The sequence below is a fragment of the Malurus melanocephalus genome, unplaced genomic scaffold (genome assembly GCF_030028575.1).
Source record: "Malurus melanocephalus ecotype Western Australia unplaced genomic scaffold, MMel_1.1 scaffold_139, whole genome shotgun sequence".
In the NCBI taxonomy this organism is placed as follows: domain Eukaryota; kingdom Metazoa; phylum Chordata; class Aves; order Passeriformes; family Maluridae; genus Malurus; species Malurus melanocephalus.
This window is the reverse complement of record NW_026623371.1, coordinates 553,750-570,234: the sequence shown is the minus strand read 5'-3', so window position 1 is coordinate 570,234 and position 16,485 is coordinate 553,750. Positions and strand designations below refer to the sequence as shown.

The window sequence follows — 16,485 nt, the reverse complement described above, 5'->3', positions numbered from 1 at the left end:
ATTTTGGTTGTAAAGCATTTAATACTTTAGGATGTCAGAGGCAAAGGAATTTTCTTTTTTCTAGTTTAAAGAACTCTCCAAGGCTTTTGGACTGGAATTACAAAATATGTATCTGATTAACTGTCAGTTAGAAACATTTGCCTGTTAATGGACTGATGTTTTACTTACGCAGTCTCCTCAGTCACATTCTCAAAACTGTGACAGCTTTTCAAAATCTCTCATAGTTCTCCGCCTCTTTGTTCATTACCAAATTTGTAGTGCCTTTGCTAGGCAATAGATTCCTTTATGGCCATTATGAATTTCTGTGTTGGAAAACCTTATTTCTGTCATAGATGCTAAACTATTCTTATAAGGGACAGATGGAAACTATTTTATGGGATAAGAAGTCAGTCACTTTCAGAGTGTTTTTCCACTGTAAAAAAGTACTTCACATTTAGAAGGGAGCAAATGTATAAGTGGAGCGATAATGCTGTATCTGCTCAGAAGAATCGAGTAAAGGAGGGAGTTCAGCCAGAGCCTCTAGAGCACGCTGTGGGGCTCTGATTCCTCTGGAAGAACCTAATGCCTTTCAGCATGCAGTTTCTGCATCATTCTTTATCCTCTCATTCAGTTTTACTGAACTTGGGTATGAAATCTGTGTTCTTGCAGTTTTAACTCCTGAAGCAGATCAGTTTTAACTTTGAAAGTATTAATGCTTACAACCTTACAAAAAGTTCCTGTGCAGCATCCCAATTCAGTGGTTGCTGCAGTGGGTTTCTCACAGCAGAGTTGGAAATGTGTTCAAAGATTGCAAGCTCCTCTCTGTTTTTCTGTTCTCTTTCGCTTGGTTGTTAATCAAAGCAAAGGACGTGATACTCTGAGTTTTTGTAAAATACAGATTTTAATAGATGCTGAGGATATTGAGGATTAATTTATTCAAAATAGTATTTGACGTGGGAAAAAGTAGGAACTGTACAAACAAGTGTGAAAAACAGCATGTAAATCTGATGAAAAGGTCTAAGTTTTCCTGCTGCTAGTTCTGACAAGTCAAYTGATTTTTCTTGGTCATTTCTTTATTGGATTCTTATTTTAAATGTCAATTACTCTGTATGAAGAGAAACTAAATCAGTCACTTTGCCTAGTAGCAAAGAAGTTATTGTTGCCTTTTTAAAACAAATCTGTGGGAGTTTGAAACACAGTAGATGGAMGAATTACTGAAAACTGAGGAATAGCACAGCACACAGGAGCAAGCAGATGTTAACTGGGCATAATGTGTCTGACTTGCTATTGTGAAAGATTTCTAACCAAAACAKCAGTAAAACTGCTGAACAGACTTAGCAGAATGAGGGCAAATTAATAAAGTTCTTTTAATAAAGGATTTGGTAGGTTTWTGAAGGGATTAGATGATGCAGGGAACTGGAATCAAAACCCCAGGATGCCTAAACTCTACTCTTTATGACTATTTTTACATTTTAACTCCCCCACAAGGCTTAAGTTGGTTCTGGGCATTTACTTACTTTGTTTGTTTGCATTAAGATTTGCGGTGGTGGGGTATCTGTGTCTATGTGGTTACTCATAGTCTCTATTTCAGAATTGTTTGATAGGAGGAATTGTTCAAAGTCCTGCACAGTAGCAGGGCTGCAGAGCATTTGCACGGGGAAGGCAATTTCTTTTGCAAGGGAAGAAGAGTGTCCCCTGTGTTGCAAACTGTCCTGGATCAGGTGTCACMGCACACTACAGGCCTACGCTCAGATTTCCATGCCCACAGACAAGCTTTCTTTCTCAGCTGGCTCACTGAGAGCAGTAATTGTGCTGTGACAATACACCAGATCTAACTTTCCTGAAAAAAAACAAAACTTTCCGTTACATTGAAAACACCAGGACACAGAATGAAAGCAAAGTCCTATTCTCGTGGCTGGTACAAATTTGTTAAAAGTATTTCTTTGGTTAACTTTGTACTGGCAGGCTTAATGCCAGATCAGGTATCATCTTGTTCTCTCCATTCTAATTTTGTGCTGGATCAGTTACCCTCTGTTCTCCTGCAGCTGGCATAAAACACATAAAGGTGGCATGAACTCCGTTTCTTTTTGATGTTAAATGTAGTCGTTTGCCTGAGGCTGAATCCAGATCAAATTGGCACCGCTGAGCAATCCAGTAGAGCAGAGGTGCTGTGCARATAATCATGGGATCTAGCCCTTAAATAAGGTATATGCTGCTGCASAGAAACAGTTCCTTCATGGAGAAATGGCAAGGAAGGAGCTCCCTGCTTGTTCCCTTGTGTCTGTGGGTATGGCAGTCTGCTCACTGATATTATAGGAATTACTTACTCCCTATTTTTATCCTTGCCTAAGAATTTTGGTTTTGTATTCTTGTTCTTAAATCTTTCTGCTGWTGGATTTCTTAGCTCCTTGCCTACACCAGAGAATTTTGCAGAACTACTTCAGAGTTTCTCAGCAGTCAGGTCCAGCACTACTGAGACAGTTTGTCTCAGTTCTGTGATGGGGTTTGATATTTTTTGCAGTTTTGTTTCCTTTGCTGCTGCTGTGTAGGACACTTGTTTGTGTTGCAGACAGAAGAATACTTGGGGATGAACAGAGATTGTGGTGAGGAGGATGTTTTTAGTTCTGCATCTACAAGTGAAGGAAGCTTGGATGTAAGTACTAACATGGCTTGTAGGTGCTATTGCATTCCTATTAGCTGCTGCAGTTTGAATTAACCAGAAACCACTGCTGTTCCTGATGCCTAGCCAAGTAGAGTAGAAATAGCTTATGCTGTAGCAGGCTTCATTATGTGAGTGCATAGTTTGCATATTTTCATGAAGTTTAAATGTAATGCGTTGTCTTCAAATAAAACTTGCTAGCTTCACTATAAAAAGAAGTTTCTTTCAGTATTAAATCCTAAGCAGTTGTGAGAAAGAAGAACACAGGTGTTGTGACATGCAGTGACAGTACTGCATGATGCAAGAGAWTGTTTCCCTTACCAACAATACTGAAAAGGGACTTTTCTTATAAAGCCACACCATTCCTTTTCATCCCTGTATCTAATTTCTGCAGCATGTCAGCATTCTGTCTGTTTCCTAAGGAGCTTGGGRGTGAGGAGTAAACCCTGGAAAAAATTGATAGGATTTTTGTGAAGTACTTCCATCAGGTTTGGGTTACTAAAATCCTATGAACTACATTTAGAAACATTTTTAGGTGACTGACTGCCTCCCAGTCCTCCACTGCCTCATGCTTCCCATGAATGGGAAGATACCAAATTAGGAAGTGTGAATCCAAAATATTTACTAAGGCAGTTCTGAGGGAACATTAATCATAATGAATGGCACATCTCTTTTTTACTTTTCTTAATTACTTGTCTTTTTGTTGTTGTATTTTCAAAACCTGGAGAAGACTCTGATGATGTGATAGAAACCTGAAATATGAGGTTCAGCTCTGAATTCCCCTTCCATAAACAGACTTTTGGAGAAGGAGTGTGGATCTGCAAAATATAGAAATCATTATAAAAGAAGTGCCACAGAAAAGGGTGACAGGAAATTGTGGAAAAAATAGAGGAGTAAGAGAAAAAATCCCAGATAAAAAGAGTAAAATAAAAGCAGTCCAAGTGGAGAAATACACAGAAAATTGATTGGTTGTGAAATGTGAAAGCACCAAACTGCAAATCTGTGAAGACTTCATAATGAAAAATTACTGAAATGGGAAAGCTGTTTATGATACTTAAAATTTGGGCAACACTATAAAGATGAATAGATTGMTAGATTTCTCTTGCTAAAACAAAGTCCTAAAGAGAGTGATTATGTGTAATTGAAATAAACTAAGTATAGGAAAAGCATCATAAACTCTGCCAAAATAAAATCAATTTGTGGTTTGTATCCACTACCATTATAAAGTAATTTCAGTATCTTGATACTCAAGTACTTGAAAAGAAGGAAGAGGAAGAGTAGAAATTACAGGTGACAATGTGATGGTAAAGGTGTGTAGTGCTTTCCTCAGAAGACAAATACCACCTTATTTTTCTAGGGAATTTTATAGGGCAAAGAAATTTTTTTTTTCCTCTGACATTGATGAAAAAGGTTTTCAAAGGTTTTCAAAACTGTTTTGAACATGTGTCTTCTAAAGGTGCAGGTCATAGGGGGCAAAGGGCTCTTGAAGAGGTAAAAACGTTTTCTTTTTMTTCAGTTAAATGAATGTGTCAGGGATTTAAAATTTTCCTGCTTTCTTCTTAAAAGGAATTAAGCTTGAAGAACAATGTGCCCCTTGTTCAGTGTTTATGTCTTTCACTTCTGGTTTGACACCTGTATTTTATGAGCACAAATCCTGCTAAGGCATGAGCACATAGTTAAATGAATGTGTTGACATAGTTCCATTGAATTTGGTGGTATTCTGTTCAAGCTAGTAAAAGGTATATTAAATACGTCTAACAGATTGACTCAGCAGCACAGAAGGTCCATCCTTTCAAGAGGCTAAATGTGCTTCAAGATAAAGTTCAACAATTGCGATGACTTACATGAAAAATTCTAAAAAGTTGCAAACTTGGCATAGATAGTTGACATAGATAACTTGTATTGGGATCAAATTCAARTAGAAACACCAGTGAAAGCACTTCATAGTTTTAAAAGTTCAGCTTAGCAGTACTTTATGGACTAAATTTGAGACCCTCAATCATTCTGAGTCATTTGTTACTCTGCTTGTTCAAAAGATAACTCGTTTACTTCAGTGGAACTAAGTRTCCTTATTCCAACAAAGTGGGATCTTACATGACCACATATGTGAAATTTTTATTTAGAGATCATTATATACAAGTTTCATTGCTGAGATAGGRCTGTTGGCAAAATGTCATCCAGTAGAGGCTTCTTCTTTTGCACTTACCTCAGGTCTGCTTTCTAGTACTGTCTGGGGTCATCTGAAAGTATTTTGCTTTTGCTGTGGGAGAACCAAAGGCAGTTTCAGTTTTATTTCTGAAAGAAAATTATCTTGCCGTTGCTTTTTGTACTGTTCCAGGAGTTACATTGACTGGATCAAGAAAATTTTTCTTGTCTGTTGAGAAAAGGTTAACTTGTGAAGTACTATTGAGATAAAGGCATGAACTTTCATATGCTTAGTTTAAATCCTTTTCTCACTATTACGTGGTGTTGATGTGCACTGAATTGTAGAAAAGAAAAAAGTAATRATTCTGTTCTGGSTATTGATTTGGAKTTGGTTTGTTTCTTTTTTTAAACTGGGCAATATGAAGTAATGGAATAGAAGTGTAACAAATAAGAACCCCTTAAGTGTTTATTCAAGCACAAGTTATATTCATTTCTTAACAACCAAGGCATTCTCAGTGCCATATTTATCTAATTATTACTGGAATTATTAGTGCCTCTAAAAGTACTTCCGGTTGTTGATGAAGAAGTAGATTTTCAAAGTCAAGATGGCAAAGTCAACACTTACGCTTGGGGTGAAAGGACATTCTTTTCACAGTACCAGCAAAAATAAAGGTGAAAAACCAAAAATTTGTTAAGCGCTTAGAGAGAGGGTGTAGAAATGCAAGAAAATASTTCTCCATTAAAGTCCCCAAAGTGCAGCTGTTCATAACACCACACATCTGTAAAGGACACAAAATCCAACAGTATGTTGTAAATGAAACAGAAATCCCTTCCTTTAGTCTGGGGCGAAAAAAAAGTCAGTTTTATGCTAAGCAGATGTGTTTTATATCCAGGTTAACTTTTCACAAATCAAGTGCAATTGAAACACACAAGATACAGATACAGCAGCTGGAAGTTGCAGCGCATTTAGCTTTATTCAGCTTTTTCTGTGCCGAAGGCAGACTGTCAGCGTTGGAGTTCAGAACAGCTGGAAAAAAAAGGGAACCTGAGTCATGTCTGCCGCTTGGTGTCACTGTCCTCATAGAAACAGTTGATCAAGATAAAACACAGTATTTGGAACGCAGTACTAAAATTAGCTGGTTTTATTTTTGGGGCATTCGTGTTTTCATAAATCAAGAGTGAAAAAACACATCCCAAGTGCTGAACGATGTGTAGCTGTGATGTGGACTTTGTTTATGTAATATATCAGCTTGGGAAAAAATATTTAGAAGTACAGCCAGGAACACTTATCAGAGGTTTTGAAACTTCAGCACAAAGTCTTATCACACAAGGTTTCTCCMGTTCAAACAGGGCTTCAGCAGTGCAGTGTTGGAGGTTTTTCATCAGCACTTCATCAGCACCATTTTTAGTGTGTGTCAGAATGCAGGTTTTGCCCATAACAGAATCATTTCATGAAATAAAGTCTGTCATGCTATGATTATGTTCATATGCAACACTACAAGAGAAAAAGAAACATGTAGTTTAAAATGCTGAACAGTTGTCAGCTATGTTTAGGATATGTATGTGGAACTTTGTTTTTTATTTTTATTTCATAGTACTTTATTTCAGAGCTTATTTCACAGTCCTGATTAATTGCAAGATTATGCTCTAGGAGAAAAGTGCTAATATTTGATAAAAGTCATCAAGAATTTCTGTGCATTAATAATCTTGGCAATCATTTCTTAATTGATAGCAACAACTCTTTTCCATATCAAAGCTTTTAAAATATATATGRTTTACCCTCTTGGAGCCTTGTACTCTTATGGCCTCATTGATGGCAGGAATTACACCATTCATGATCACTTTCTCAGTTCAGAATGGTTGGAAAGAAGGATCGCTGTGGTGTAGAGTTAGGTGAGTGTTATTTCTCTTCAACCWTGTCAGTTGATCAGGCAATACCCTTTCCTGTCAAGGATTTCGTGTCACATAGGCAGGTACTGTTTAGGGCAACAGGAATGAGAATGCTGCCTGTGCCATCTAAATGAAAGTGAACAGCCATTCAGTTTTAATATTTCCTTGTGTTTGGCAGTCACATTTATTTTAAATTCCTGGTTTCATGTTCTCTTTTCTTTGTCTCCAGACTATAATTGGGCTGTGTTTATTTGTTATTAGCAGGGACAAATCCTGGGATASTCATGTTGCATTTTGTTCAGTTAGAGCTGTCTGTCTTCACTGTCCAAGATGTAAGTTGTGACCTGGCCTTGAAAGAGTTTTGTTCAGTGTGATTTTGTTTGCAAAATACAAAACTCAYCAAACTGAGTATGGAAAGTTGTCTAAACACTGCAGCTGACAGGTCTGTTCCCCCAGTCTTTCATTAAAGGGTTCCTCTAAGCCAGCAGTTAGATGCCAGAGGATGAAACRAGGGAAGATATAATTATAAATATTTTCGTTTGTGCAGCTGTTCACATGATCAGAAGAAAAGGAGATCTATTTAATACCATATATCTYAAGATAATAAGGTTCACCATCACAGTAGAGTTAGTTTTGTTTTGATAGCCTGTGATACACTGTGGAAAAAAAAAATCATTAGTGTTAACTTGCCTTGGAAAGACAAAAGGYTTGCCTAAGGCTTAGGTTGGTACTGAGAGAATTTCAGAAGGTAGTAAAAATGCCAATGATCTTGTCTACTGAGGGCAGGCCAGGAAGAATGTGCTTTATATATAGCAATAGAAATTTAACTTGGATATGAGAGGGAGAAAAATTTGACTGCATGGAAATTTCACAGGGGAGCATATTATTAAAATGGCTATGAAATCCTTATCATCACCTAATCTGCAAAACCTCAAAAACTGTCTGGAGGATGAGCTACACATATTTTATTGTGTCTCAGAGCAGAGTTATGGATTAAGTGGACCGTAGAGGTGCCTTTCAGCCAGACTATGGCTGCTGAAGAGATGCAGCTGTACCCATCTCCTTTTGTGGTGTGCACTTACAGGATATTAACTGTCTTCACTCATGTGAATCATAGATGGTTTTGCATTTTATAGTATCTTTGGGTTTTTCTTACAGTATGTGGTAGCAGAAGGCAAGAGCTTGGAACAGCRGCTGACTGCCACCACAGACTTCCAGTTTTTGCTCCAAAATGTGGTGTTACTAGACCTATTTAAAGAAAAGGTCCTTAGAGTTAGTGCAAAAAAAAAATAATCTTAGAACCAGCTGAACTACTCTGGCTCAAAAAAAAAAAAAAAAAAAAAAAAAAAAAAAAAAAAAAAAAAAAAAAAAAAAAAAAAAGAAAAAGAAAAAAGCCTGAGGCAGACACCTGGAATGGTGGAATGGAAAGTCTCAGCATCCATGGTTAAAGCTACAAGCTATTAAAAACAGTATCTGGTGAAGAGACATGTCGGCTGACCCCTGTTCTGKCTGTGCTGCTTAGCTTGTGCTTGCCAACTTCATGCATTCAAAAATCACTTGTCAGCTCTTGCCCTCACCATGCAAAAATGGTTTAAGATCATGAGATTTGAAAAGAAATAATTAAGGATGGACTTCCCTCCTTTTGACTTCTGAGTGTTAGGTTTGTAGAAGTCACATTTAAGCTTCTTTTTTGTGACCATGAAGGTTTTAGTAACAAAAGAAAAAATATCAGGTAGTCAGTGGTTACCAGAACCTGTATCTTTATTTAGAACTGCATGGTTCAGAGTTAAATCGGAATAACTCATGGTGTTCAAGTTGTTGCTTTTACAAAGACAGCTAGCAATCTTCAGTTCCTGCAGTGGTTTTTGAAGGAAATRYTGTCAAGAAACATTCTGACATAAAYKCAGAGAAATCAAAATAAAATTTTGATTAAATCAGAATTGAATCAAGAGGGCTTGAATAAGGTCATATCTGCAAAAGGGATTGGGTACAACTGTGCCTGGCAGTGCCTGTTTTAAATACCTGACAGTGTGGGCGTCTAGACACTGAATCTAAGCAGCTGAGAGTCAGATTTCCCAAGTTTTGAAGCAACTGAAATCTTCACAGCAGGAGTTGCTTGTTAAACTCTTCCCATCTGTGTCTGTTACCTGCCTCTGCTCAAGATTCAAAGTTTGAATCACCTGTTAGATTCAGGTATTTAAAGCTTTTACTCTAGAGCATTACTACCTACCAATGTTGTCCAAAATGTGAGAGAACTGAGTTCTCTTTTTTTGCCTTTAGAGATGCCAGCATCAGAGAATTGTTTCCTCCTTTGCAAAAAGAAAAAGAAAAAAAAAAACAAAAAACAAACAAAAAAAAACCCTAAATGCTTACTGGGCTGGAGACTGCCTGGAACAAAGCTGTGAGGTATTCTTGATGTGGGAAGCACCCTTTTGTAAAAATACCCAAATACTCAGTGACTCAGAGAGCAAGAGCMAGCTTAACTATTCAGACCAGTAATGAAATAACTTAAGTGTGGTGGCAGCTCTGGGTTCCASTGCCAGCACCAGAGATGTTTTTCTGTGTTTTATGCTAAGCAGATGTTACATCCAGCAAGTAAGTAGTCACTGAAGCTAAAACTGGAGGAGCCAAATGGCTTCCTGCMCAGATGAATGCCCTAATCTCAGTCTCTTTTTAGCTAAGCTCATGTTCGTATCCTTGAACAGAGAATAGCCTTGCTCTCCTCAMAAGAGGGCAAAGTTTGTTTTTTCTCAACTAGGCAACAGTTTTGGGCCTGAATTCACTACGCTCTTGCTGAATCACTGCATTTGGGGCAGGGGTTTGGGCAGGATGAGAGGTAGATGCTACAGCTGCCTTTCAGGCAGTTACATTTTTGTGAAGCTCAGTTGCTTTGTTGTGCTTTAAACACACCTATTGGATTGGACTCTGGCTGACTGAGAATGAGAGATTTGCACGTTTTATGGACCTGTTGGAATTTAGGCGGGAGGTTGGAAGCATCGTTTCTTCACAATTTTCATGCTCAGCATGCCCAAAAGCAGGATTCAGGCACCAAAATGGAAGTAAGCACATCAGAAGGATATTTGTCTGGCTTATTGATGGGAAAGCACAGCCCAYTGTGACTTAGGGAGGCATAACCTAAGAGGAGCAGCTGAGTGAGGCTTGCGTGTGGCGGCTTCAGAGCTGGTGTGGCATCATTCTCTGCACCGTGATGTACCCAGTTAGTCTGGCGTGAGTTGGCTCAGATATCTCCCTGGGATGTTTAATTAAGACATGGTGACACGCCCTTAACCACCCAAATCCTTTTATGTCTGATTCATCTTTTGTTACTGATTTCACTGAAAAGTTCTGAAGTTAACTCACTGAAAAAAAAAATAGAATAAAGCAGCAGTTAATAAGGCAATGGCTTTTAATTTGCATTAATAAAAGCACATTAAAAGTACCCAAAGACAAACTCAAATTCCATTTGAGATTTTTCTAGTGACATGTCAACCACTCAGGCTTTGCTTTCTTGGTAATTAATATTGCCAGAACCCCTTAATAGTCTATAATAGCCTTGTAATTCACATTTGGTCATAACACATTCAGCATATTGTTGTCAGTGGCAAGCATGTGGTGGTATGGAAAATACCACCTTTTAACAAAAGTTTATACCAGGATAAAGGTTTCTACAATTGGATAAGCAGAGATGCAGTTTATTGAAAAGTCTTTCACAAATTTCTGTGTACATAAAAGGGCTTTTTTGTCTCATGTTTGGGATGATCTGGAAAGGAGTCAGGGAATTATTTGCTCCACTGAAAGGTACTTTTTTTTTTTAAATTTCATGTTAGAAATCCAAAATGTTTATTGTTAGGCTTTYCAGTGGTAACTACTGTAGTGAGAGGATTAGCATGTATTTATGCCAGTGCTCTTTACTAGATGAAATCAGAAATGGCTAATAATATGTCATTGATTCCAWATGTCTAATATACAATGGAAATTCTTTTAGACAGTAAAACCTGTTTTTGTAGTGGCATAATCTGAATCCCATGTAACCCTAGATTCATTACATTAGTCTAAAATATGCTATTAACATATGCAGATTTTAGATACATATAAAAATTTTCAACACCACTTAAGGTATAATTTCTTTTCTTTTGCAAACAATTTCTGAGGCATGAGYGCTAATAGGATTTGGTTTCTTTCCAGCCTCTTCTGTGGACAGTGAAGACTCGATTTCATTAAAAGTAGTGGCATACAATAACATTTCTTTTAATTAGATGATCTCATGATTTCCACACATATTTTTTCTGTGCATTATTGTTCGTTGGCAAAACTGAGCTGCTTGGTAGCGTGTGAAACCATATGTCTCAATAACATCTTATGGCAGGTGAGGGAGGATTTGCAAAACACTTGCTGACAGGACACAATGCATTTTACTTTGATGGGGAAGTTTTCCTAAGTGAACTTTATGGCTTAGTTCTCTCATGCAAAGTCAAACCTACATGAGGCCCTTACAGCTCTTCCTGTAACTCAAAGCGTTGTCTGTGTGAAGCAGAGACTGTGTGACACTGAGTGTACTTCTCGGTGTGTGCTTCTCAGTTGTTCATYACTACATAAAGAGACTTTCTCAAGCCTGTAGTCTGTGTATCTGTTTCGTATTCCTTCTTCTCCTTTTTAATAGACAGCTGTTGAATTMGGTTTTGTAAGTCTTTTACATGCAGCTGCAATACTGATGTTCCCCTCTGAGCTTAGCAGGAAGGACTACAAATAATTTCAGCCATTGCTTTTTTTCTTATTGTATTTAAAGTGTTTAATATTTCACTTGAATTCTAAAAAACATTTTGGGATGCAAACTGAAGCAGGAAAAGAGTGTKGCAAATATTGGTCAGTCTTTTTAAACACTATGAAGTAGTAGTAGTCAGTTCCACTTTCTTGAATTATTATTTTCAATGTTATTTGCATTTTTAAGCAGATCTCAAAACACTTCCACAAACTAAGGAGAATATTTCTGGTTTTGTAAGTGGTCAGCTGGAAGGGCAGAMGAGCAAGCAGATCAAGGCGAATAGCAAGACATGACCATACAGAGCATTTAAATAGGTGAATAGCTGCAGGCATTGGCCCCACTGACTTTTTCAGTGCCATACCAAGCACCTGTTTAGGTGTTTTGCTGGTTCAGTACCTCGGTGACCTGGTGTGAGCCAGGTGTGACCGGTGTGCAGGTCATGAGCTGTGTAGGAGTCTCTGAGTGCACTGACATAGCGAGATGGAGAGATTACCCAGAGATTTATATTGTCAGTGTTTGATTCCCCACGCCCTGCTTCTCTGATTTGTAACATTTTCTTCTTTCCATCCCACCAAATGCTCAGKTATGCATCTTGATTTCAGTCTCTCCCAGTTTCAGCATGGAGATGGTGTGATTTCATTGAGTCTAAATGGARCTTGTTCTGATTTACAGTTGTTTGCACAGGACAAGAGTCAGGACAGTAAAGTGCACCGTAGAGATTTGCCTTGTAAAAACCTAATGGCAATGGATTTGACAGAAGGGTGAAGGGAAGAAGAAACATTTAAGACTATTTATTAATCAAGAATTCCAGCAGGGAGGCTTTTCTTGCCTTGATTCTGGCAAACGTTCAGATGAGAGATACTGTGCAGATACTCAGTGCACAAACAGAGAAAGCCCTTCAGATGTAAACATTKGAGCAGCTGGCATGGGAGATTAGTGCCGCAGCAGTGGGAGGGGGTAATAGTGGATCGTGGTGCWGTCTAAATTTAACAAATGTTAAACAAGGTCCTTGTTCCAGTTTAAGGGTTACAGGTCAGAAAGACAATATCAAYTAAAAGTACTGGCAATTGTACAAGTCAGACAAAGTTATTAACTAGTATTTAATTTAAAGCAACTTGCGAATCCAAACTTATGACACCTTCTTCCCCCTTCGCCCAGAAGGGGGGAAAGAAAGGGAGCTGGGAAAATATATTCTATGTAACATGTTTGAATTAGGAAAAAAAAAACCAAAAACACTTTATCCTCCATCTATTGAAAGGCAACGCTTTGGGGTTTGTTAATGTTTTTGTTTTTGATTGTGAACTTAATATATTGTTYTACGTTTAATTTCCTGTAGCTGAAAAGGAAAGACAAGAAAGCCTCATGCTAAGAGTAAAAGTAATGTAGGGTCTGTTAGCTTTGCAGACGTGTTCATATGTTGTTTAACAAAATTTGTTTTGGTTTTTTTAAACCGTTGCCAGTTAGTTACACAACTGCTCTATATATCACTGTAGGGTRTCTGATCATGCATTGGGTTCTTTGGATTTTGGTTTTTGATCTGTTTTGATCATGCTTTTAAAACAACTCCTTACCTATTGTTGGGACCCAATTCACACGTGTTTTGTTGGAGGTCCTTTACTTTCTTAATTTCTTTAGGAGAAGAGATTAAAGTATGGATATCTGGAATCAAATTTTATGATTAAAAAATCTGTTATGCTTTCARTGTGCTGGCATTGAAAGTATACTAAAGAAAAAAATTCCTGGAGAAATGACAGTGGCAGCACAGTTTAGAGTATTATTGTCTTTCAGCATCATACAGTTTGAATACCGTCGGAGACTCGATGCAGAACTCACTGAGAGACTATGGAAAAGTTGCTGCTGGTTTTAACTGTCTTTGGAACGTGCCCTTTATGAGTTGATGGCCATTATCTACATTACCTACATACACTATTTAATTCTAAAATGGTTATTTCTTGGGCTACTTCAGGTCCTCAGAAATYTTCTGACACTTTCACTGTAATCTCAAAAAATTTAAGAACCTCATTCTTTTTTTGATGGAGAGTTGGCACAGATAAACTCCCTGAMGTTGCTCAGTTTATAGAGCATTTTCTCTCTGGGGAAGGAGAAAACCCCAAAGTAAACATGTTAAGTCTTGTAGAAGATGAATTGCAAACAGTGGCARAGGAAGGGAGTGGCTTTCACCAACCAATAATTGGTTGCAAAAGCAGGTTTTTCTTTGCTATCTGAAGCAGTGCATGCCCATAAGTGAGCAGAATTCCCAGCACTGGTGGCCCTATTTAAGCTGTAACTGTGCCAGTTAAAGTCCAAGTGTAGGTGTATGTTGTGTCTTTTCCACAGGTTTTTAAYTTCCATGTCATTTAAATTTGGGACTGTGCTTGAAAAGTTTTGGCCACAGCTGAGCAGTGGGGAGTTCACTYCAGTGGATTTGGTATGCCAGTCAGTGGAAATAGATTGGAGAGATGTGAATTCTTAGTATTTCACACTAAATTCACAAAGAAACAAAGCTACACGCAGTGGGAAAGTGAGTGTCTTGGGAATAAACATTCACAAGTCAAACTCAGGTTTCCTAACAATATCCTACTTGTTTTTTTGACTTGGGGAAACTTTGCAGGCTAACTATATTGTAAAGAAAGGCAAAATGATGAATTTATATATATRTATATACAAAGTAGGAAAAGGCCGAAGTAGCATGGTCTCCAGCTGTACTTTCAGTCACTTTGCAGTATCCAATATGATTTCATTTTTATTTAGAAGATGGAATGGTCTAGGCAAAGTTAGAGTTGRAAGAATGGCAATTAATGCTCACAAYAGGAAAAKAATTAAAGGCCAAGGTATTAGAATAGTGTTCAAGCATTACTTCAGAGAAAATTTAAAGGGATGATCTGCTTCTTCTTAGTCTGTTCCTCTGAACCCATTTAATGAACTTGCATGATTTTTGCCACCATGATCAGGGTATTGATTATTCTCCCAAGAGGGTCTCTTTGGCACATCCTTCAGGATGGAGAGGAAGCCTGGATCTGCATTTTATGGTCTTGGAAGATGCAGATCCTGAAATGAGTTTACCTACGACTTCTTCAGAGTATAAGCACTTGTATTTTTCTATCCAAATTGATCACCTCCTTTAATAGACAAGCTTAATTCCTGCAGGTATCAATCTGTACGTATCAGGAAACAGAAGGTGGCTGTATATGACACCACTGTCCAGCAAGTGATATCTTTAAAACTTCTCTTCAMCCCTGTGCTCTCATATGGTGTCCTCCTCACTCCTTCTCCTCCCTCCTGGCCACTGATGCTTATCTAAATACTCAGCTGTTTTAATTCAAAGTGKTTTTTTGGCATCGGTGCACGAACATCAAGCTGCAAGCATGATGTGAAATTTATCTTTTGATTTTGTCTTCTGCAGAAAGCTGTCATGTCTCGTTAAAGGGTCGGTCTGCTCCAGTGCTGCAGTTCGCAGTTCTCAGGAAACTCTTGAGACTCTTGAAAGCATGAACCATGCAGAGAGTTAAGAGAGCTTGCCTAGGCCAGCTCTTGGGGCTCCAGACTCAGCACACTGTATTCCGTGTGGATTCAGGCACAAAGAGGCAGGCAGRGAGCAAGAAGAGTGAGTTGAGGGGATGAGCTGCATGTGCATACATCCGTGTGTTTGTGTGTAGATACGTGTATGTGTGTATSYGTGCATGCACAGAGGTTACGTGCAYGTGCACCYGCACACCCACACATCTGAAAGAGCCGATTGAAACAGTGAAATGCCCGGCTGAAGACTTCTGATTCATGTTGCTAGAATCCTCTTAGTGACTCTGTAATTAGTGCAAATCTCAAAACAAATCCTAATTTCAGAGTTCTAAAGGTGATTTGTTCTTCTAATTTAAGTTTTAAAGTCTTCAGAGGTTATATTGGCTTTCAGTGGTGTCTCTGGCAGTGTTTTGTCATTACAAAGTGTAAAGCTTCCTTTTKGAAAATTTGCTTTGACGTTTGGATGATTGTATTTGTCTCCCTCTAGCTAACCACCTACAGTCACCATATACTTCAAAGGGAAAAGTTATTGCAGGACCGCATTCTAAGTTAATAAAATATTTGTGTCAGAACTGGATTATAAGGACTGGAGCTAGAAGCCAGATCCCTGAGCTTGAGTAAATCAGAGCAATTCCTTTGACTTCAGAGAAATTCTGCAGATCCTGGTGAAAATTTGCCTTTGAATCTCAGTAGGTTTTCTTCATTCATTAACAGCTATAATAGGAAGAGATTTTCAGAGGCCAGTAGTTGTATGTGTCCGAATTTCAGCAGATGCCAAAAGTTGATGAGGACTGATCAATCATGTTTTTTGTCTCTGGAAAACTTGCATAAGGACAACACTTTCCATTAAAATATGGAGAAAACACTTTCTAATTCTAACTGGAATAAAAATGCTTTCAGTAAAACCCAGAAATTATTTCTCSAAAACCAAACAAATACACCCCCAAAAATCTCATGCCAGGAACTGTTCCATTCATAATTCTGGTCACCATAAAAATCAGCTATGCAGACATTAAAGCAGATATTTTTAAAATTGTATGTTTTATGTAAAGTTTCCATCTCCTCCTCCAATATAAATTGGCATATCTACAATAAAAATATATTGAAGATGATCAACTCTAGTGGTTTAATAGTTTCTATATGTTAAAAGAATTTGCTGAGAAGAACTTCTGCAATAGTTTTTAAAATAKTTTGAATTTCAGAAGGACATATAATGCAAATGTAACAGCTTCTATCTTCCATGAACCAAAATGAATCAATCATGGCTGATTGATTTAAAAGGATTAGTAATTCTGGAGAAAATTAACTCATATTACAATGATGAATTTATTTTGCTCAAGACTTCTGATCCTTTTTGTGGCTATTTATGATTGATGAATGCTTAACACCAGTGGAAAAATGTCTTCTTTTTTTTTTTTCTGTTGTCAGTCTTTGACCTTTTGAACTCTCTGTTTCCTGAAGTCTGTTGCCAGACCATTAGTAGAGACAGATTTTGATTTTTGGCTTGGTTGTTCCACACTATTGGATTGAGATA

At 37.8% G+C, this 16,485-nt stretch overlaps 1 protein-coding gene across 6 annotated transcripts in view; it reads left to right on the top strand.

The window, feature by feature from the left end:
- COBL (cordon-bleu WH2 repeat protein) overlaps positions 1-16,485 on the top strand; it is a 157,697-nt gene that overhangs the window by 57,198 nt on the left and 84,014 nt on the right. For 5 of the 6 annotated variants that reach the window (XM_057371057.1, XM_057371058.1, XM_057371055.1 and 2 more), the window contains one exon: positions 2,549-2,632. The exons of the other annotated variant lie outside the window; for it this stretch is intronic. In XM_057371057.1, the coding sequence (XP_057227040.1) occupies positions 2,549-2,632 (84 nt within the window). The remainder of the gene's footprint in view (positions 1-2,548; positions 2,633-16,485) is intronic. 6 annotated transcript variants of the gene reach the window in all.